The sequence below is a fragment of the Lygodium microphyllum genome, chromosome 5 (assembly GCF_053477565.2).
Source record: "Lygodium microphyllum isolate KBCC chromosome 5, Lygodium_microphyllum_v1.1.10, whole genome shotgun sequence".
In the NCBI taxonomy this organism is placed as follows: domain Eukaryota; kingdom Viridiplantae; phylum Streptophyta; class Polypodiopsida; order Schizaeales; family Lygodiaceae; genus Lygodium; species Lygodium microphyllum.
In genome coordinates, this window is record NC_141139.1 from 167562116 (window position 1) to 167585512 (window position 23397).

Genomic DNA, 23397 nt, shown 5'->3' on the forward strand with positions numbered 1-23397 from the left:
CATCTTTAGCATTATTGTGTTTTATAAGGGTTGTGCAGAACTTATGTACAAGTCTTGCAGAAGGTGTCAATATGGCCAGATATGTCACATGTGCAATAATCACATAAGGTATGAATTTGCTGATTTGTCTAAATTTGGCACTATTTTTAGGGCTGTGCAAAAGATGAGAAAGCATCCGGATTTATTCAACCACCTTTCATTGAAGAAGGGTGAGGTATTAGTTGAGTTTGATGTAACTACACCTGTTACTCAACGGATTGGAGTGTCTACTTTGCAAGGTATGTGGTTTTTACTCATGTGGTTCTCAATTTTGGGAATATTTGAAGTTTCAGAAGGTGGTTGTCAAGCCTATATATGTTTTTCAAGATTTATAAGATTGCTCTTTCAATGTTTCTGTTTTTCTTCCACAGGTTTTTTGGCATTGACAAACTATTCCCTATATTTTTGGCCTTTGGAGATATCATGTAATGAATATCAAAGGTTTGATCTGTCAGCTGATGTACACTATGATGTTAGGCCATGCTTGAATGGGCCTTGGGGCCTGCCCTTCTTTGATAAGGCTATTTTTTATATGTCAGACATTAGGTAAGACTAGATATCCTCCTTAGCTAGATAACAGTATTGCATGGCTGAATATCATAACTAAAAGCCATCTCCTGTGCAGTTCCGAGCAGGTTGTCTTTGACTTTCCAGATTTTCTAAGCTGTTCCCATAGAGATTATTGGGTAACTATTATTCGCGAGGTTATTTGTGTTCACAACTTTGTCAAGAGATTTCAGCTTGGAGAGGCTAGTCGCAATGAGGCTCTGTCTAGATTGATTCTTGGTATCGCACGCTTGCAAGCTACAAAGGAGACAATTCGAGCATTACCTCATGAACCACGTTCACTTTTATCCTTCTCTTTATCCAGAGCTTCAGCATCTGAGGATTTGGTTCTAACAACTTTAGCTAAGAAATTGAAAGGTCTGAAAACAAGAAATGATCAAATGACTAACAAGGCTTCCATGTATGTCAAATCAGCAATGGCTACTATGCTGGGTTTAGGTCTTGTCAATTCAAATCTTTCAGAAAATTTGGAAGATATAACAAAAATTGGGGATTTCTCCAGAGATGAGGTGTCAGTATTAAACAGGCAGTTGAGCAAGAAGTTGAATAGAGCACAGCATTCTCAGATAATAATTGTTGGGGAAAAGGCTGACAACCTCAGTATTAATTTGGCCATAATGAAGGTAATTGGACACTGAAGATCTTTGAATCAACAACACTTTGCTGGTTGTCGATAACGAGAATTATAGATTTTTCAGCTATTGTGAGATAACTGAAACTGCTTACAGGTTCTTCTAAATACACTGAATCCAGCTATTGATTGGATCAACTCTCTCCAATCATGGGAGGAGCCTTTTCAGACAATTGCTGTCATTTTTCTGGGTTCTTTCATCATCATAAGGTATTATCAGTATCTTTCTTCCCCAATTTTGGATTTTCAAAACTCTTCCCCAGTTGGGGATTTTTAAAACAAACAAAGTTAAATTAAGAGATTTATAAGCTCTGAACTTGAACATTTAAACACCTGAAGTCGTAGGCAAAAGTTCACTAAATTGAGAAATTTGTGTGAGAGAAAACATGAAAATGTCACTTGTATCTGAAATGAATTCTACAAGTTGAGCATCACATGACTATACGAGGGCCCAAACTGCAACCACATCAGTCATGTAGATGACTTTTCCTTTGTTGAAGTTCACTCTATAGATGGTTACAGATGATGTCCTCTTGCAGGGAATTTCTGCAATATACCCTTCCCCTTTCACTCTTGGCACTTGCTGTATTTATCATATTTTTTAAGCAAGGAGGAGAGGGTCCATTTTGTGGAGAAGTTGTCGTATCCTCATCTTGCCAAAGTAATGTTGATCAAGTCATGGAATTGCAGCAATTGCTTCTTCAAATCGAGGAATGGCTTAAGGCTAGCAACATAATTCTGTTGAGGATTCGGACTTTGTTTTACTCTGTCATGCCACAGGTAAACATTCTAGCTACAAAAGTTGTCTTTTTTTTTTTGTTCCTAAAGTTTTGTGTATGTATTTTTGCAAACTTATGGGCTTGTGTTGCTGCATTAGCACTAAAAACTAATTGATTGATATATCAGATCCCTTATGCATTTCCAGTATAACTTAAAAGAGTTCTCACACTACAAGTAGCTTTGTATTGGGACATATAGTTCTTAGATTGTATCAATATTTGTGATGTTGGAAACTACAAGCGTGCACAATAGAAGAAGAACATGAACACAAAGAGAGAGAAAGGGAAGAGAAAGACTGCAATGAAAGAAGAGAATGGAAGAAAAAAATCTACATTGCACTCCAAAGAGTGCTAAATACAATGAGTATTTAATTAGTCTTTGTATGCAGCCCAAAGCATCAATGAGGGTACCAGATCAGGCTAATGACAAATGGCAACACTAGATGATACAAGAGAGTCCCAAATGTCGGAGTGTGCTGAAATCCTGCAAAGCTAAATGGTCAGCCAACTAGAGGATGACTACATATAGCCATAAGTACCAAAATCTCACTAATTGCTACCAGTCCATGCATTAGATGTTGGGCGACCTGCATTAAATAATGCAGGAAATGCAGTTGCTACCATAAATGTTGGGTGCCTCCTAAATTGGGTGTAAATACACCCTCCAACCACTAAAAAAGAACACATAAAACTGACTGAAAAAGAAATGCACGCTCTAAACAAAGCTGCCTCCTCCGTCAAAACACATGACACAACAGATAGACAAAATGTCAAAGCTCCTAATGTCCTCGTCTCAAACTGCGGCTCACAGGCAAGAGATGACTATGCAAGACACACGAGTGCTAACAAAAACATTTAGTTTAACTCTCTTTCTTCATGTCTAATCATGTAGGTGGATGCTTTTTTTTCTGCAAACTTTTGTAAGGAGAGGATGTAGAATAATAGTATTTATTCAATGAGAATTTATTTGTGTATTTTGAAAACAATGTAGACTTCACCATATAATTTCCACCTTTGGCTACATGGTTAAGAAAACAAAAGATAGCAATGCATGACTCAAAATGCTTGTTTTAGGCTCCATTCATGTCACTTAGCTATGCAAGTGTGACAAGTCTTTGTGGAGGCATGTTAGGCTACCATGAGGATCAATACATCATTTAGGAAAAACTCCTTGCACTCTACATCAACATGACTTTTTATCTCACTCCTTACTCTAGGTCTTGATATCTTTTAGTGCATGTAGGATAACTATACCACTACTTACATCAATCTTTGTACTTGTCTCTCATCAATCATTGGTTTCTTTTGACAAAACTACCCCAACTTGCCCTCGTGATGAATGTCAAAAGACGACGTACCAGCGAGACAGTAGGGTTTACAGGAACACAGAGTGAACTCAGAAAACACTAAGAAGAGAAGAAAAGAGAAGAAACTCTGATGAATGGAATGATGAAGATCTGAAGCATGGAGTGAATGTGATACAAGGGAACAAGGGTGCCGTAGCACAAGGAAGATGATGAAGACAGCCATTAACCACGAACCGCAATGTCCTCCTGAAGAGGTATGAGGGTAGTGGAGAGGTTGGAGAGAAGAGCTGACAGACTGAATGAATCAGTCGTGTGACGAATGAGTGACAAAGGCAGCCTATAAATGGACAAGAGATTGTCCAGGGTGGCGCTCAGAGGGAGAGCGCTAGTTGTCTAGGGTGGTGCTCCATTGTGGGTGCCCACCCCCTTTTTGGGGCTGTCCACTGTGAAATCCTAAATGCAAAACACAAAATGCAAACTACAAGTGAAGGGTTTCTCAGCACCCCCTCTCAGGCCCAAAAAGGTGAACAAGAGAAGAGTGACGTGGAGATGCAATGCTACATGCTGAAGAATGCTCATGCAGTAGGTGCCACTTGGACAGTGTCTCTCGTGGGGAACTTGTACACTTGCCCAAGTGCCCTAGTACAAAGATGATGAAATCATGTGATGCATAGGAGGAATGTCGGATTTTGTGTGGTGCCAAGAACCATAAGAATATGCCCGTACTCGATCTCGAGAGTTGGCTCCATGGTAACTAAGTGACGAAGGCAAGAAGAAGAGGAGGAAGAAGATGTAGAGGATCCCTAAGATCCAAGATTACTACCTAAAAGGTAACCTACAATAAAGAACAATAGACAGAGTGAATTGGAGAACCCAAAACTTAACCTTCAGAGAGAATCCACTAACTTTGTGTATCCATGCGGGAATGAATATGAAGGCCTCGTCACCAAATTGTGACTGAATCTCCAAGGCCCCGATCTAGGTAGATCCTCGAGATCCTGGGTATGAATACGTGAGATGACTGTTGGAAGGAAGCCACCCCATCCAAGGGTAGAAGAAAAAGGTAAAAGGCCTCCGCCAGGGTGCAAAGGACTGAGCGGTGGGTGGGGATCCCCTTTGAAATTGGAGGAATAGGAGCCCCCTTGGAAGTTGCTTTAGATGTAGATGCCCCCTCAGAGGGAAAAGAAAGATCATCCCCCTCCGGATTCTCCTTTGAGGTAGATAGGGAATCCAAAAACTCATGGATCACGGACTCCGAAATGTCTGAGAATGAAGGAAGTGCCACTGGTCATGCCGAAGAAGGTATTTGGGGTAGTGAAGAACTTCCATAGATGGCCTTTTGAACCTGAGTAGGCAAGGGTGGAAAAGGGTGGGGCTTAGGTTGAGCAATGAGTGGGCAACAGTTGCTACTTTTCAATGGAGCGGATTGGGAAGCTGAAGAAGAGGAAGGAGTTGAGCAACCACCACTTTCTCTCGAAGGAGCGGACTGACGAGGAGACAATATCAAACAATCATTGTCTCCTGATGGAGCGAATTGCAGAACCGCGGGTTGTGGTAGCCACTGTACCCAAAAATAGGTAGGAGAAGACTACTGCTGGCATTGCGACAATCTCCAGGAGGTTGTAGCGCCAATCGATCCTCCATGTGCTCGAAAGGACTTAGTGCGCATCGGATGCGTCTTATTGCCTTGAGCATAGTACTCTGATAGCCAATGCAGAACGATCTCTGTCGCCCAGAAAGGAGAGGTGGCACAAGTAGTGCCGGGTGGAGACGCATATACTTCGGGGGGTGGGGAGCAAAGATCAAAGTTGGCAAGCATCGGTAATGTGTCCGGTGATGCCACAAAAGGAGCACCTACTAGACGGATCATCTGTTGGTAAAGAAGCCATGGGTACTAGTGTGCCTTGCTGAAGAAGGAAGAGGTCAGCCACGAAGCATGAGCTGCAATGTCCGCCTTAAGGAGTGTGAGGGCAGTGTGAAGCACAAACCGCAATGTTCGTCTCAAGGGGTGGAAGGGTAGTGAACGGGCTGGAAGTGAACTGCTAGTGGGAGGAGGATGCTACCAGCAGTAAGAGGTTGCAGCCAATAGTCAGGAGTAGCCACCAATTGACTTGTAAGAGCTGCCAACTACAAACGCACATCTTAGCAATAGCCAGTATAGTCAGGAGTAGCTGCCGACTGACTTGGAAGAGCCACCAGCTACAAATGCACCTTTCAGCAATAACAAAAGTAGGTGCTGTAATGCCGTCAGTAGTCAGGAAGTGCTGCCAGTGAATTGGGCAAAACTGCCAGCAGAAAAACACAGGGTACAGTAGTATGTTGGAGCCGTCGGAGCTGAAGAGAGGAGCCACGGGCTGAGAAGGAGCTGCCAACTGCTGGAAACGCAAGTTCCAGCAGATCAGAAAGAGCCACCAGGTGGCAGAGAACAGCTGTTAGTTGACTAGCAAAGCCGCCAACAGCAGGGAGGAGCCACCGACTGACTGGGATGAGCTGCCAATTGTCACCAAGCTAAAACACAGACAGAAAACAGCAGGTGCAAGGGAGGTAGAGTAGTTGCCAGGTAAGGTGTTGATGCAGCGGAAGAAGACGAGAAGTGGATGCTGAACCTGCCACTAGTCTTTGCTTTCACTGGAGTGGAGGATATTTGCTACTGTTTGAGCAGATCCAGCTCTGATACCGTGTCAAAAGACAATGTACCAATGAGACAATTGGGTTTGCGGGGAGAAACATAGAGTGAACTCGGCAAATATTGAGGAGAGAAGAGAAGAGAGAAGAAACTCTGATGAATGGAATGATGAAGATCTAAATCATGGAGTGAATGTGATACAAGGGAACAAGGGTGCAGTAGCACAAGGAAGATGATGAAGACAGCCACAAACCACTAACCACAATGTCCTCTTGAAGGGATGTAAGGGCAGTGGAGAGGCTGGACAGAAGAGGTGACGGACTGAATGAATCTTCTGTGAAGAATGAGTGACACAGGCAGCCTATAAATAGGCAAGAGATTGTCTAGGGTGGCACTCCGAGGGAGGTTGCAGTTGTCGCCGTCCACTGTGAAACCCTAAATGCAAAACAAATAATGCAAACTGCATGTGAAGGATTTCTCAACAATGAATCTCTCTCTCTTTATGCACTAAGGTCAAAGAACAATGGGTTTTAGCTGTATAAGAAGGACAAGGTGCATTTTAAATGCTACAAGCAATTATAGTGGATATTACATTTTGGAATTCCATTAAAGCTGCAATGGTCTTCGTTGAGTCTTATGGCTGATGTGATTCTAATTGGGTGATGCCTAGACAAAACCTGATGTCAATGGTCTGAAACTATACAAATATTTCCAATCTTGTAATGTGATTCCATGTATGCACAGATTGTAGACACACTACCAATGTGATAAAAAGTGAGATATAAACAAGTAGACAATGGAGGAGGAGAAGAATATTTGAAGATGGAGGCAAAAAAAACTTACGCTAGCTCCCTAGGTGCAAACATTAAAAATGAGATCTAAACATCTACAAGTCTTGGCAATGTATAAATAGGTGAAAATGAAGAATACTAGCCAACCTAAAGCCAATAAAAATACCCACACAAACAACCAAATAAAAAAAAGGGGGCCCTAGATAAGGGTCAAATACATTAGATATAGAGTTACACATGCATAAACTTAACACCACCTTTGTTAAGCTATGAGAAATTGGACCTATCAAAGCTGGAATTGACTTTTTACATCCCCAAATGACAAAATACAAACCTTAAAGGTGAGATTCTAGAAGATTTTATAAGAAAATTAGCTCAAAAGTTCTGTAAAGGAATTCATGGGCATTGGCACACTCATCCCTCATCTGCATGCACACTCACATGGTATCATTTGTTGCATCTATCACAAGGTCCTCTAGAGGCAAGACAGGTGGCTACACAGTATTACATAGCTTTGCTACGATCTCTGACTAGATCCCCAGGCTATGAGGGTAGATAGACAATATGGCAAAGACTAAGAGGGTGGTCACAGACAGGATGAGCAAACATGGCCCTTTTTACAAAGGAGCTAGAGAAAGCACTTCTACCACTGCCCTCAGGTAAGTGTCCAAGAGAAGCTGGACTGGATAAGACTTTTCCAGCTATTGAAATCTTATCAGCACAAGCCTCATCTCAGCTTTCCATGAGATTATGGCATCAGGGGTATATGCTAGAGAGGCTTTCCAAGAAATTGACTTGTCTCATTTCCAAGAGAAGTGGAGAGAGACTAGAGATAGCACAGTGGAGGGCAGTCACTTTGCTTGGAACAGCCTACAAGATCCCTGCAAAGCCAATCAATCCCAGACTAGCCCCATTGATGCCAAACATTGTCCACCCCACCCTAACTCGTTTTGTCTAGGAGCATAACATCTTGGACATCTTTACCTTTTTGGAGTCCACCATTCTTGCTTGTTTTAAGAACCAAGATTTTATTATACTCTTTGACTTTGAGGAGGCATATAATCGTGTGGATTAGGAGTTCGTAGAGGGCATGATGCTGAGGATGGGATTCATAGAGCAGGGGGTCCAGGGTGCAGCAGCTCTTTATTCTTCAGCACACACCCAACTTATCATTGGGGGGGCTAGAGGGGAGAGATTCAATATCCAGGGATCAGTGAGGCAGGGGTGTTTATAGCTCCCTTCCTAACTTATTCGTAGCAGAGGCCATGAGCTCCTTGAGAGAGAGATCCATAGGTATCAAAGGCATCAAGTTACCCATCTTTGAGTTCGAGAAGCTTCTTGATGTGGAGCTTGTTGCTGGCAACAAAATATTTTGTTTAGACGGGGATGAGAGTAACTTTATGGCCTTTATTGCAGCCATGGAGATATTTTGCAGAGCAGCAGGTGCCTTAATAGGGCATGATGCTGAGGATGGGATTCATAGAGCAGGGGATCCAGGAGGGTGCAGCAGCTCTTTATTTTTCAGCACACACACAAGTTATCATTGGGGGGGCTGGAGGAGAGAGATTCAATATCCAGAGATCAGTGAGACAGGGGTGTTCATAGCCCCCTTCCTAACTTATTCGTAGCAGAGGCCATTAGCTCCTTGAGAGAGAGAGAGAGAGAGAGAGAGAGAGAGAGTATATTAACGTCTCTAAAAGGCCAATGTGGCCTATGAGACCAAAGCAGTACATACAATGATGGTGTGTTTCTCATCTAGAACGAGAAAAAAGATGAAAAACATGCCTATAAGACTGAAAAGGAAATGAAATGAAATAGTGTCCCATAAAAGGGAAACATGTCAGTGATCTGAAAGTGAGAGTAGAGAAAGGAAAACTCTCCATCAATGATATGTCTGTTCTCTAGGGAAGTGTATCTCTGCATAGCTAAGGCGTCTTGGCATCTGTCTCCTGTGGCGCTCAATGATGGCTTTAATTTGTCTGTGGTGTGGATGTCTAGGCCTTCGTCCGGGTGGACGTGGGCGCCTAGACCGGCTAAGTGCCACTGCTCTATCCAAAGGGACACCTACAGAAGATGAGGTCCAATGATGATGTACTCCTGTAGGCTGTGTGGCAGTAGTAGTGGTATCTGCCATACTCTGTCGTGTATCCATGAAAAAGTCAGTGACTGCTCTCTGTCTATGTGAGCCGAGCTGTGGGGGCCTCCTACTCCGTAGAATTGTTGCTCTGCGCCTCTGGAGCTCCAAGAGGAAAAATCCCAAGCATCTCTGATCCTCATACTGCATGATCCGTCTCAGGGGTCCAAAACCCTCTCGAAACAGACAGTGGTATCTACCTCGTATGTCGTAATATACAGTGCATCGGCAGATGTAGTGTATATTACGACATCAAGTTACCCATCCTTGAGTTTGAGGAGCTTCTTGACGTAGAGCTTGTTGCTGACAACACAGTATTTTGTTTAGACAGGGATGAGAGTAACTTTATGGCCTTTATAGCAGCCATGAAGATATTTTGCAGAGCAGTAGGTGCCTTAATTAATTGGCACAAGTCTTTTGGATTTTGGGGATGTAATACTAGACAACCAGAATCACAACAATGCACGGATTCCACCTAGTTCTTTGTGGGACTCTGCTGAGGTATCTTGGATGCCATGTGGGGATCACCATTACTTCAGAGAAACAGTTGGTATCTCTTCTTTCGAGCATCAAATAGAAGCTCCTTTATTGGAGCTCAATGAGGCTTTCATTCACAAGGAGAGTGGTGGTTGCTATCACAAGGACATGAAATTTTAATGCTTTGTTAAACATTTCATTAAAAGTTAATCAAATGTGCAAATGTGACTTGCACATGTGAGGTGCAAGTAAATTATTTCATAACATCAGACCCATGACTCCGAGATATCAGTTTTGATACCAAAGGAAAAAGTTGTAATAAGCTATGGTTGACAGGTTCTAAGTGGTATCATGTGTCAAATTTGGGCTTAGACCAATTTATTGATGACTAATGTCAATGGTAACATTAGAGACTAGGCATTACTTAATTAATTAATACCAGTCTAAGGGTCAATGACTATTTAAGGATTAAGTATTGGTTGTGAAATTATTTTTCTAGGCACTAAAATAATTGTTAAATGAATTGTGTTTTCAAAATTAATACTCTAAAAATAATTTACTAAGTTGGATAAGTTGGAAGATGGGATTAGAAGGCTGCCACTTGGCACAACTTGCCTATGCAACTAGGAGAAGGTTGTTGGAGGCTAGGGGAAAGTCTATTCTAGCCACACACACACACACACACACACACACAGAGAGAGAGAGAGAGAGAGAGAGAGAGAGAGAGAGAGAGAGAGAGAGAGAGAGTATATTAACGTCTCTAAAAGGCCAATGTGGCCTATGAGACCAAAGCAGTACATACAATGATGGTGTGTTTCTCATCTGGAATGAGAAAAAGATGAAAAACATGCCTATAAGACTGAAAAAGAATGAAATAGTGTCCTATAAAAGGGAAACATGTCAGTGATTTGAAAGTGAGAGTAGAGAAAGGAAAACTCTCCATCAATGATATGTCTGTTCTCTAGGGAGGTGTATCTCTGCATGGCTGAGGCGTCTCGGCATCTGTCTCCTGTGGCGCTCAATGATGGCTTTAATTTGTCTATGGTGTGGATGTCTAGGCCTTCGTCCGGGTGGATGTGGGCGCCTAGACCGGCTAAGTGCCACTGCTCTATCCAAAGGGACACCTACAGAAGATGAGGTCCAATGATGATGTACTCCTGTAAGTTGTGTGGCAATAGTAGTGGTATCTGCCATGCTCTGTCGTGTATCAGTGAAAAAGTCAGTGACTGCTCTCTGTCTATGTGAGCCGAGCTGTGGGGGCCTCCTACTCCGTGGAATTGTTGCTATGCGCCTGTGGAGCTCCAAGAGGAAAAATCCCAAGCATCTCTGATCCTCAAACTGCATGATCCGTCTCAGGGATCCAAAACCCTCTTGAAACAGATAGTGGTATCTACCTCGTATGTCATAATATACAGTGCATCGGCAGATGTAGTGTTCCTCTGTCTTTAGCTCTCTGTCGCATAGTGGGCATATGCGTTCTTCTGTCTGTATACCCTCCCATCTGCCTGTCTCAATCCTCAGGTAGTGGGATAAGATGCGGATCTGACCAATAACTGTGCGTAGTCCATGAGACAGCTGTGTGTCCATGTAATTGGGTCGGGTGATGAAACCATCCTCAGATACCTAAAGGAAGTGGGTCTGGTAGTGTGCCATCCTCGTGCCATGGGGGGAGGGGGGTCGGATCCAGGTCTTCTCCGTATCTAACTTCAGTATGTCTGCTCTGATCACATGGTTTAGCTCTGATCGGCTTAGGTCAAGTGTAGGGCAATCTAGGCTATAGTCAAAGGGGGGTAGTCTGTCAATCTGCAGCCCATGTAGACTCATCCATGTACTCATCTGAGCATACCAACAGTGTCTGTCACCGTGTGCTGCTAGTTGTCTAGAAGAGGCCAGGGCTAGCCGTGGGTATCTGTCTTGGGGGAGCTCCCATAGTCTATGTATGAAAGTCACTGCCTGGACCAAGGCCTCAGCCACCATGGGTGATGCTCCCAACTCAGCTCTGATAATCTCATGTGGGGTTGAGCTCTTCGCTCATATCATACGTGAGATCATCATGACCAGTGGTCTTTCCATATGCTCCCATCCGTCATAGTATTCCTTCTCTGGTCCATCCTGGTCTCCCAAAGGCTGTCTCCTCGTGTGAAAGAGACTCGGACCCCAACTAGCTGCCCCATATAGGAGTGTGGGTGTAACCAAGGTGTCAAAAAGCCAGTTTGGTGCGCGGCTCATGAAATTGTATATGAGCACATTGCCTCTCCAATGCACCTAAGGCTGCATATGCTTTTGCCAAAAGAGCCTCTGATGTCTCTCTCCAAGAGAACTGTGGTCCCTTCAATGTGACCCCCAAATAGACATACTGCCTAACCATCTCCACTGGCTCTCCATCAAAAGTAAACTGGTGCTCAGCTCTTGTCACCCGAGCAGCTGAAGTGTTAAATACCATAACTTTAGTTTTCCCAAGGTTCACCTTAAGATCTCTATCTCTGCAAAAGGCTGATAATGCATCCAAGTGTCTATTCAGTCCCTCAGGTGAGTCTGATATAAGTACAATATCATCGGCATAAAGCAGTAATGGTATCAGCACTCTAGGCTGGCTCCGGCCCCACCAGTCCTATCCACATATTCTGAAATTTCATCTATATACAGCCCAAATAGTGTTGGTGAAAGTGGACAGCCTTGTTTCACCCCAATGGTGCTATTGACTGTATCTGAGATGCCCTCAGGTGTTCGTACTCTGCCTGTCACCGTCTCATACAAGGCATAGATACTCCACTGTATCTCTACGGGCACATCAATGTTTTGCATTCTTCTCATGAGTCTAGCACGTGGCACTGTGTCAAAGGCCTTGCGGAAGTCCACAAAACAGCAATAAATCTTTTTCTTGAATGCCTTGCCTTCTTCGATGATTGCCCTCAATGTAAAGATATGGTCTAGAGTTGTATATCCCCTCCTGAAGCCAGCTTGGCCTTTTGATCTCAGGCCATGCATCTTGGCCCATTCACTCAATGCTTGTTCCACGATAGAGCCATATATCTTGGCTAGCATGTGTCCAATCATGATAGTTCGGTAGTTACTAGGTAGCGCGGGGTGTCCACTCTTAAAGAGCGGCACAATAATATGGTCTGACCAACAGGTTGGAAATCCCTCACAAACTGCCCTATTAAAGATGTGAGCCAGCGTTGGTGCCAGAATATCACAGGCATGCGTGAAGTGTTCAGCCACTAAACCATCATGATCTTGGGCTCTTCCATTTTTCAGTTTCCATATGGCATTCCTCACTTTTTTTTCTGTGAAAAATCTGCAATTTGCTGGTCTTGAGGTTGAGGGGAGTGGCATAGGCTCTTGGCTAGGAATATCATAGAGTGTGCAAGCATATCCATGCCAATCATCCGGTCTAGTAATTTGTAGGGGTGGCTGGTTCTCGTGCATCTTTTTCCATGCTCTCTTGCTGTCCTGCCCCAAGAACATGGAATACATTTCTGTTTTTAGTCTGCTCAGGTATTCCCGCTTCTTTTTACATACCAACTGTTTGAAGAGTGTTCGAGCATGCTTATGTGTACATATGCCAAGTGCCATCTCTAGCTGAAAACGTGCTCGTGTCTCTCTACACTCATCATCATACCAGCCATTCTGTGGGGCATTACCTCGTGGAGGTTTATCTGACGGTATAGTGTGTGGGAAAGCGTATGCTGTTGAAGTGTGTATTATCTTGGCCAACTGTCCTGTAAACTCATCCAGAGAGGCCTGTGTGTCTAGCTCCCTCAATGTATCTTGCACAGTAGTGCTGTATATGTGTGAGGTCGCTTCCACAAAATCATAGCGTGGTAATTTTGGTATGTGTGACTGTGCTTCGTGTATATGCCCATATTGCATTGTGAAAGCTAGAATAGCATGGTCTGCTACTAATCCAATTGGTCTGTCTGAGATTTCAAAGCTTTTTATGTCAGGTAGCAAGTTGGGTGATCCAATCAAATAGTCCACTGTGCTTGACCCTTTCTTGTTATTCCAACATGTGAAGCCATTAGATCTTGGCCATTGTGGTAGCCCGTTAAGGATGGCCAAACCATGTGCACTTCCCAATGCCAGTAGGTGTGTTCCATATTCTGTTCTCTCTCTATCTTGGGCTGATCTAACTAATCCCACTTCATCTAATGCAATATCTCTGAACATCTCATCACTAGTGTCAAAGAAAGCAGATTGGTTGTTTCCTGTGCGTGCATTAAAGTCTCCTGCTAGTAGAACATCCCCAATTCTCATGTATCCCATTATGTCCTCATATAGTGGTGTATACGGGGATACCTCGTGATTCCCTCGTCCCTCCAGGCCGCCTAGGCTGAGGGCGATATACACTTTCCCATCTATATCCATATACATCAGGTAGACGGCTGTCTTTACATTGATGTGTCTCAGTATACATAGCAATGTCTATTCCTTTGAAAGTATCCTCAAAATAACCTGCATCTGTCTTAAGGGAGCCATTGCAATTCCACAGTGTGAACTTCAGGGTCTTATAGGCCGCGCACCGTCATGCCGTCCTTTTCTCTGTGATGATGACTCTTCCATCTCTGTATACAGCCCATTTACCTACTTTCCATTCCTCTAGAACACGTGGCATATTTTCCCTCCTGTGGGCTAATTGGGCTGGGGTGAGGTCTTCATCTAGGTAGATCTTTTCTCCTTTCAGAGCGATCCTCTTGGAGAGGAAGGCTCTCTTCTTTTCCAAGTCTCCAAACTTCAAGATGAGGACTTTTGTTTTTGTGTCAGCTTTTCCGACTCGCCAAGCCCTAATGATGGGTACATCTGTAGCCCCAATTTTGGTGGCAAGAGCTCTAGCATCTTCAATTGGGGAGCTTTTCTCATCTAGTCCAACCACTCTTACGTGGAGTGCGTGTGCCCGTCTTTTTGCCTATTCTTCCAAGGTGGCATTTATAACTTCCACTTTGTTGCCATGTATTCCTTTGTTCTTTTTTGCCACATCTATCCATTTTGCATTTTCTTTGATGGTATTCTCAACATTCTCCATTTTCTTTTGGGTGCCTTCCACCACACTTGCATAGGTGCACATATCCTTTTTTAAAACATCCATTTCTTTTTGTAGTTCCGGTGTGGTTTGTGGTTCCTTTTGTGCGTCCAGTTTCTTTTTGCATTCCTCAAGTTCTTCTTGTAGATTAGAGATCATTGAGTCTTTCTCTGCCATGTGTGCATCCAATATTTGTTGCATCTCCTTTTTTAGTTCTTCCATCATTTCAGCTCGAACCCGCTCTTGCATATCCTTTTCCATTTCCTTCCTCATGGTACGCATTTCAGCACGGAGTATGGTCAACATCTCCTCATTTAGTGTTTCATTAATTTTGCGGGATGTCTTCCCATATCTACTCGACCTTGGAGAGACATTCCAATCTCGGGTTTTACGCCCATAGGTTTTGTATCTCGTGTTCTTTGGCGGTGTATGAAACATTGTCTCCAGGCTTGGTTTTGTGATTCCTTCATTGTCAGTTTCTTCCATCATGATTATAGTATATGCTATAGCATAAAACTGTTTACAGTTTGAGTGGAGTAGTAAACCAGTTATATAAACTATCACTCTAGCATGAACTGTCAGTATATCATAAACTGTCAATGTGATTGCATCATAAGATATGACTGTAGCATGAACTGTCAATGTAGCATAAAACTATCAATCTCACATAAAACTGTCACTGTAGCATGAAATGTTAATGTGCGTCCATCTGAAATCACGCAGGTCTCCAATCCACACAGCATGCAAGGTTCACATTAGTCTGAGTACATCTGCAATCTCAGTACATTCACAGTGTCTGCATTCATGTCAGTCCTTGCGTATCTCTGCAGATACTGCTCACAAGACCCACCACTGTGAATGTCCCATCAGTCCTTGCGTATCTCTGCAGATACTGCTCACAAGACCCACCACTGTTTACTGCAGGTACATCTCGTCACTGTTCATTTAGTGCTCATTCATCACTGCTGCCACAGTACATTCGTCACTACTACCACAGCACTCATTCGTCAAAGCATTACTGTCTTGCATCACGTTTGCATTACTGATGACCTGTCCTGCATCAGACTTGACAACCCGTCACGTCAGGGCATCACACAGCAGCTGTCACATCAGCATCACACGTCACGCCACCGTCATGTCAGCGTCACACAAACCGTCACGACCGTCAACATTCGCTCGTCACACGCCCGTCAGCATTCGTCCGTCACACGCCCGAGAGAGAGAGAGAGAGAGAGAGAGAGAGAGAGAGAGAGAGAGAGAGAGAGAGAAATAAGATCTATTAACGTCTCTAAAAGGCCAGAATGGCCTATGAGACCATAACCAATATAACTAGTATGATCATCTCTCATCAAAGAAGAAGAGATAAGAGATAAATTTATGTGTAGGTCTACATGGTAGATTGGAATGAGAAGTATGGAAAACTGAAAAAGCTGAAAAAAACTAGGTTTAAAAAGATGTCTAGAGTATCTTCCCCTCAGTCTATGGAATCCACCAAGACTTTGCAAGTAATGAGCAATTGTGATGCGAATGTGATGCATATGGGCATGCCTATGTTGTTGTGTAATGCTATAGCTTTGTCAATTGTGATGCCGCCTGATGATGTCCCTTCATGATGCCTATTAGTAGGAGATGTAGTGTCTCGGGTGGCAACGGCTAGGGTTTCAGCTATACTAAAAAGGTCTGTAATTGCTCTTTGGAGGGGTGGATGTGGTTGGAGTTGCCGCCTATCCCATAACAATACTGCTCTGCTCCGCTGGAGCTCCAATAAGAAAAGACCCAAACATCTTTGGTCCTCATCATCCATCACCTGTCTTAGTGGTCCAAAGCCCTCCTTAAAGAGGCAATGACAGCGGCCTCGAATGCCATAATATACAGTATATCTACAAATGTAGTGCTCCTCCATTTCTGGCTCCCATCCACAAAGCTGGCACATCCTCTCATTGGCTGCAATATGGCTCCATCAACCTGTCTCAATCATCAACCGATGTGATGAGGTGCAAATCTGACCAGTAGCAACTCAGAGCCCATGAGAAAGTTGAGCATCCATGTATCTCGGCCTCACTATGAAACCATCATGAGAAAGCTACAAGAAGTGACATTGGTATTGTGCCATTTTTATGCCTAATAGGAAGGAGGCTTGGACCAAGTCCTTCCTGTCTCCACTTTAGTGACGTCTGCTCTGATCACACTATTCAGCTCTGCACGACTAAGACTCAAAGTAGGATAGTCAAGCTGTAATCGAATGGTGGCAGTCTATTTGTACTCATGCCATGTAAGTTTAGCCACGTGCTCATATGTGCATAACAACATTGTCTATCTCCCTCTGTTGCAAGCTATCTTGAAGACTCCAACAATAATTGCTTGGAATAATGGCTAAACTACCATGGGTGCAACACCCAATTCTGCTCAGATAATCTCTTGTGGTACCGAGGCTTTTGCCCTTATCATATGTGCTATCATCATGACTAGCGGTCTTTCCATATGTTTCCAGCCATCATAATGTTGTGCTTCTGGTCCATCATAGTCCATAAGTGGCATCCGTCTAGTATGATAAAGGCCTGGGCCCCAAATGGTTGCCCCATAGAGTAGTGTGGGCATAACTAAAGTATCAAAAAGCCACAATTTGGTACGAGACTCTTGAAACTGTATGTGTGCACACTGCCGCTCTAGGGCACCCAAACTTGCATATGCTCGTGCAAGCCTAGCTTCTGAAGTTTCCTTCCATGAAAACGGTGGCCCTTTGAAAGTGACCCCAAGGTATACATATTGTCTAACCATTTCCACAGGCTGACCATCATACGTAAAGTGATGCTCTGAGTGTGTCACCCAAGCTGCTGAGATGTTAAAAACCATAATTTTAGTCTTTCCAAGATTAACCTTGAGACCTTTATCTTCACAAAACACATGCAATGCATCCAGATGTCATTGTAGTCCCTCAGGTGAATTTGAGATAAGCACCATATTATCTACATATAACAAAATCGGTATCAGTACCCCAACCAAGCTGGCTCCTATACCACCCCATCTCTGTATGTAATTAGAAATCTCGTCAATGTACAGTCCAAATAGCAAAGGAGAGAGGGGACAACCTTGCTTTACACCAACCGTGCTAGACATTGAGTTTGTTGTGCCTCCAAAGTACTCGCAACCTTTGCATGAGTCTTGCACATAGTACAGTGTCAAAAGCCTTGTGTAAATCCACAAAACAACAATAGATTTTTTTTTACCTCCATGATCATTCCTTGTCAATCAAGGCCCTTAGCGTGAATATATGGTCTAGCGTGTTGTATCCTAGGCGAAAGCCAGCTTGTCCTACATACCGTATTTTCTTTGTTTTCGCCCACCAACTCAACTCATGCTCCACAATAGAGGCATATATCTTTGCTAGCATATGGCCAATCATAATAGTCCGGTAGTTGTTAGCGACCAATGGATCTCCACTCTTAAAAATCGGCACTATTGTGTGGTCACACCAACTTACTAGAAACCCCTCACATATGGCTCTATTGAAGAGATTCGCCAAGATAGGGGCCAGTGCATAACATGCATGTGCAAACTGCTCTGCCACAAGGCCATCTTGATCATGTGCTCTCCCATTCTTCAACCTCCAAATGGCATATCTCACCATCTTTTCTGTAAAGAAACCACATTGTGTTGGCTTAGAGTTTGATGGATAGGGTATCTGCTCTTGTGATGGAACATCATACAGTGCCCTAGCATATTCATGCTATACCATAGGTGATATCAACTGAATTGGGGGTTGTCTCCCATGAAATTTTCTCCATGCCTTCTTGTTGTCTTTGCTTAAAAAGAGTTGATACATCTTTGACTCTAGTTTGGCTAAATAATCTCTTTTCTTTTTCAACACAAGACAATGAAAGGCATTGTGTGTGCATGTCTCTAGTGTAATATCCTCTGTAGGCCGGTCCTAGTTTGTATGTACTCATCATCATACCAAGCATTTTGAGGGGCAGTACATCTGCATATTGCAGTAGAGTCCATCTTACATGGGAATGCCTTTGAAGCTGCGGCATGTAAAACCTTTCCTAGAGATCTAGTGACATCTTCCAGTGATTCATGTTGGTCTAACTAGCTTAAGCCATCTCGTATTGATGCAACGTTTGCTCTAGAAATTAATAATGCGGGAATGTGTGTAACTGTGTGTATGTTTCTTGTCTCTGACCACATGTTAGAGTAAATTTTAGGATCGCATGGTCGGCTGCTATACTGATCGGCTTATTAAATATCTCAAAATGCTTAATTTTTGGGATTAACGCTGGCGAGCCCATTACATAGTTCACAATGCTGGCTCTTTTTTTGTTGTTCCAACAAGTGAAAGCATCCACTCCCGGCCATCTTAATAGGCCATTGAATATAGCCAATTTGTGAGTGTTGAGATGGCAAGCTCAACATGTGCGGACATTGATGATGGACCGCCTGGCTAGATGAGTCCGCATGTCTATACTTAGCACATTGGTGGTCATTATGATACTCACATGGTCACTAACTTATCACTTATTATATTTAGTTTATTACACCTACCTACAGCTAGCAAAGATATAGCGCCAGTCGATTGGTGTCTGTTTGACTTAGTAGGCCACTTTCCTTTATGTTGTATCTTAACTATACTTTGTGTACATTGTATTGTGTATGGAAGAAGAAGAAGAAATTAGCAAGAAAACGTTTTTGGCCTCCATCTCTCTTCTTGTGTTCTTGAGTGAGCTTCCTCTTGCATATACAGTGTGTGTTCCGCGCAGCAGCTTAAGCAAGTCTCCCCACCACACGATTCTTGATATGGTATCAGAGCCACGCCACTGAGAGAGGCTGATTTTGAAGGCTGAAGTGAAGGAGAAGAAGCAAGGTTCGAGCAAGCAAGCAATGGGTAAGAAGCTCTCCCATTCTTCCACTCTCTCTCTTGGATAGTGCCTATGGAGGCACCGGAAGCAAGATAGAGTGAAAATCTTTGATTGCTATGAGATTTGGTGTGCGAATAGAGCACTGTATATTTTGCAGATATGCCCTTTAGGGCTTTGCCGCAGTTCTTTTTGGTATTTGAGGCCGTTTCAGGCCCCGTTTTAGAGTCGCAAAGTTGCAGATATCAGTTTCAGGGTACACTGTGATTTCAGTTGTATTGACCAAAAGTAGGTGCACAGGTTACAAATTTCGAATCTATAATTTTTGAGGTGTTTGCCAGGAAGCAAACATAAGATTCATCTGCAAACAGGTTGCAGATTACATGTACTATTAAGCAATCAGTGAAAAAGGTTGCTTGGTGTATTGTTGTGTACTTGTTGTGAAAGGCTGCAGAAGACTAGCTTGCTGTGTTGTATCCCTTTTTGTGATAGTGACAGAGAATAGTGGAAATCCCATTATTGAGAAGCTCGACAAGAACAACTACCCTTCATGAAAGTTCCATGTGACGAACTTCCTCATTAGAAAGGGCCTTTATGAGTTTGTTTCAGGTGAAGAAAAGGAGTCAGAGTTGGGTATCCCTCCGACTACAGATGAATTAAAAGCATGGAAAGAATGGAATGTAAAAGACAAAAAGGTGATGTATTGGCTATCTGCAGTCATTGATAATACGATGTTGGGACATATCAAGAATGCAAAAACTTCACGTGCAGCTTGGACAATTTTTGAGAACATGTTTTCAATAAATATAAAGGCATGGAAGATTCAGCTCAAGTAAGAGTTGAATACCTTGAAGAAAGGAAAAATGTATGTCAATGAGTATGTTTTGAAGGTGAGAAGCATTGCAGATGCTTTAGCAGCAATTGATACAATGCTTGATAATGATGATTTGATTTTATCCACTTTGAGGAGTCTTAATAATGAGAAGGCATGGAAATCATTTGTTACTTCAGTATACGTACGGAAGCCATTTCCAAATTTTGATGAGCTGATCTCTCTCACGATTACCGAAGAGATCAATATGTAGGGTGACTCATTTGAAAAAAATGGTGAACAGGTCCAAGCATTTTACTCAAGTTCAAGAAGGGGATGTGGTAGATCCTCTTCGAGAGGTCGTGGTATGGGACGTGCTGGCGATAACCAGCAAAACAATTTAATCAACAATTTGGTGAAATTTAGGTTTCAAGAGGCCGAGGAAACTTTAGAGGCAGGGGGAGCTCTAGAGGAAGAGGTGGATAGCAGAATAGAAGTTCTGGAAATTCTGCTATTGTTTGCCATTATTGTGGCAAGACAGGTCATATTGTAGTCCATTGTTATGCTAAGAAGGATGATATTCGTAGTGGTAAATTGCAGCAAGGAAACTATTGATCGTCTTCACGACAGAATGAAGACAAAAATGAGCGTCTGTTTGTTATGCAGCATATGATGAATGCAGTTACAAGAAAGGGGACACATGATGATGTATGGTATGTTGATTCAGGTGCATCTAATCATATGACTAGTCATGTTGAATGGCTTAGAGAGATACAAGACTTACAAAATCTAGGTTATGTGCAGACGGGTGATGATTTATGCCACCCAATTTCACACATTGGAAAGGTTTCCTTGTCCTTGTATAATGGCCAGACAAAGAGTTTGACAAATGTATTACATGTGCCATCAATCACAAAGAATGTAGTATCTGTTGGCTAAATGGTAAAGCAAGGGTTGCAGGTTCGATTCAATGCAAAAGGTTGTTTTGTAGAAGACTTTAATGATAAGTGCAGGTTGGTCGCAAAAGGAAGTAGAGTTGGCCGCATGTTCACTTTAGATGTTGGAATTCTTGCAATGGATGCTGCTATGTATGCTAAAGGAAAAGGAGTGGTTGCAGACATTGAAATATGGCATAAACGTATTGAACATGCAAATATGCAAATATTGAAATTAATGCAGTCTAGAGAAGCAGTCCAGAGAATTGGTTACAAGTTTACTTTCTTTTAGAGTTTCAAAATTTCATAAAGTCTATGAAGCAAGCCAGTTTGATAAGCAGGCGAGACAACCCTTTCACAGGATAGAGAAGTGAGCAGAAATATACTTGATGTAGTGCATACAGATGTTTGGGAGCCTACACAGAATGTATCTCTTGGCGGCAGTAAATACTTTGCCACATTTATTGAATGACTGTTCAAGGAAGCTATGGGTATATTTTATGAAGGAAAAGAGTGATGTATTTAAGCACTTCAAATCTTTCAAGATAGCTGTTGAAACAGAAACACGCTTGAAAGTGAAGTGCTTGAGATCAGATGGAGAGGGAGAGTACCTCTCTAATGAGTTTAGTGGCTTCTTGAGGACTCATATGATAAAAAGGCAATTTACTTTCAAGTATACTCCACAGCAAAATGGGATTGCAGAAAAAAAATTGGCATATTGCAGAAGTTGCATGGGCATTAATGGTTGAAAAGAATATGCCAAAACATTTTTGGCATGAAGATGTCCATACTGCTGTCTATATTATGAACAGAGTCCCCATAGCTGTAGTTCATGGGATGACTTCCGAAGAATGCTTTACTAGCAAGAAACCTGATGTATCACACTTGAAGGTATTTGGCTGCATTGCATATGTTTATGTGCCAGATGAGCTACGGAAGAAGCTTGATTCAAAGGCTGAAAAATGTATTTTTATTGGATACTCTTTAGAGCAGAAAGGGTATCGTTGTTATAACCCTGTCACAGGTGAGTTCAAAGTGAGCAGGGACATTATTTTTTATGAGATGAGCAATTGGTATACACCTGCTGGTGATGTATTAGATGATAATAATGATCATGATAGCTATGTGCAGAAAGAAAAGCAAGAATCATGGAGTCTTAGTGAACCAGAAACATCATCTGGTACTACACCTACGGTGAGCCCTTGGTCTGGGAGACTAAGGAGTAGCTCCACATCTTCAGGTGTATCTATAAGTGTTGTGGGCAAAGCCAAATGAAAGAAGAAAGTGTTGAATGGTAATGATGCATCTACTAGTCATTTGGGATTTGATGGAGATTCTAGTGGTTCAGAGAGTTTGGATGATGAGCTTGGTATTCCTTCAGTCAGGACACCAGGTGTATAGAGAGCTCATAGTAATGTAAAGGCTCCATTAAGTGATCCAGTGGTACGTAGGTCTAGCAGGGTCAGATATCCTGTTAAAAGATTTAGCTTTGAAGGTTATACAGCTCACTATTATGCTTAAATGGTGAAACTAGTTGAGGATGTTGAGCCCACTTGTTTTGAGGATGTTATTGGTCATGCTCATTGGGATGCAGCAATGGATGAGAAGATGGCTGCATTAGAAGCCAGTAAGACTTAGGATTCAGTGCCCTTGCCTAAGGGTAAGAAAGCTATTGGCTGTAAGTGGATTTACAAAGTCAAGCATAATGCAGATGGTTCAGTTAGCAGGTATAAGGCTAGGCTGGTTGCAAAAGGCTAAGCTCAAACACATGGCATAGATTATGAGGAGACATTCAGTCCATTTGCTAGAATGGCAACTGTTAGATGCGTAATTGCCTTGGCAGTAGCCAAAGGTTGGAGTTTGCACTAAATGGATGCTAAGAATGCCTTCTTGCATGGTGAATTGCAAGAAGAAGTGTATATGGAGCAGCCAGCAGGGTATGAGGATTTAGAGCATTCCACATATACGTACGGAATAAAGAAGGCGCTCTATGGGCTGAAGCAAGCACCTAGAGTATGGTCTGACAAGATTGGAGAGTATCTTGTCAATATTGGATTTTGTATTTCTGATGCTGATCACTCACTTTATGTAAGAAGGGGAGATGCAGGTTTGGTCATCATAGTCATTTATGTGGATGACTTGATTATTACAGGTAACAGTGACAGTGGAATTGCTGAAGTTAAGGACTTCTTGAAGAAGAAGTTTGAGATGAAGGATTTGGATGAGCTGAGATACTTTCTTGGTATTGAGGTGATTAGATGTGATGATGGTATATGGCTATTTCAAAGGCAGTATGGCTTGGATATGTTATCTAAGTATGGTATGACAGCATGTAAGTCTCTTTTAGTACCATTGGAGAAAAATGTGAAGTTGAGTGCCGACATTGGGGATGAGACAGAAGACCCTACTATGTTCAGGAGGATAGTA

At 42.6% G+C, this 23397-nt stretch overlaps 1 protein-coding gene across 1 annotated transcript in view; it reads left to right on the plus strand.

The window, feature by feature from the left end:
• The window catches only part of LOC148036661 (uncharacterized), a 79261-nt gene that overhangs the window by 36189 nt on the left and 19675 nt on the right, over positions 1–23397 (plus strand). The window contains exons 5-9 of the mRNA XM_087678701.1: positions 151–278; positions 411–585; positions 665–1229; positions 1335–1447; positions 1777–2017. Of these exons, the coding sequence (XP_087534827.1) occupies positions 151–278; positions 411–585; positions 665–1229; positions 1335–1447; positions 1777–2017 (1222 nt within the window). The remainder of the gene's footprint in view (positions 1–150; positions 279–410; positions 586–664; positions 1230–1334; positions 1448–1776; positions 2018–23397) is intronic.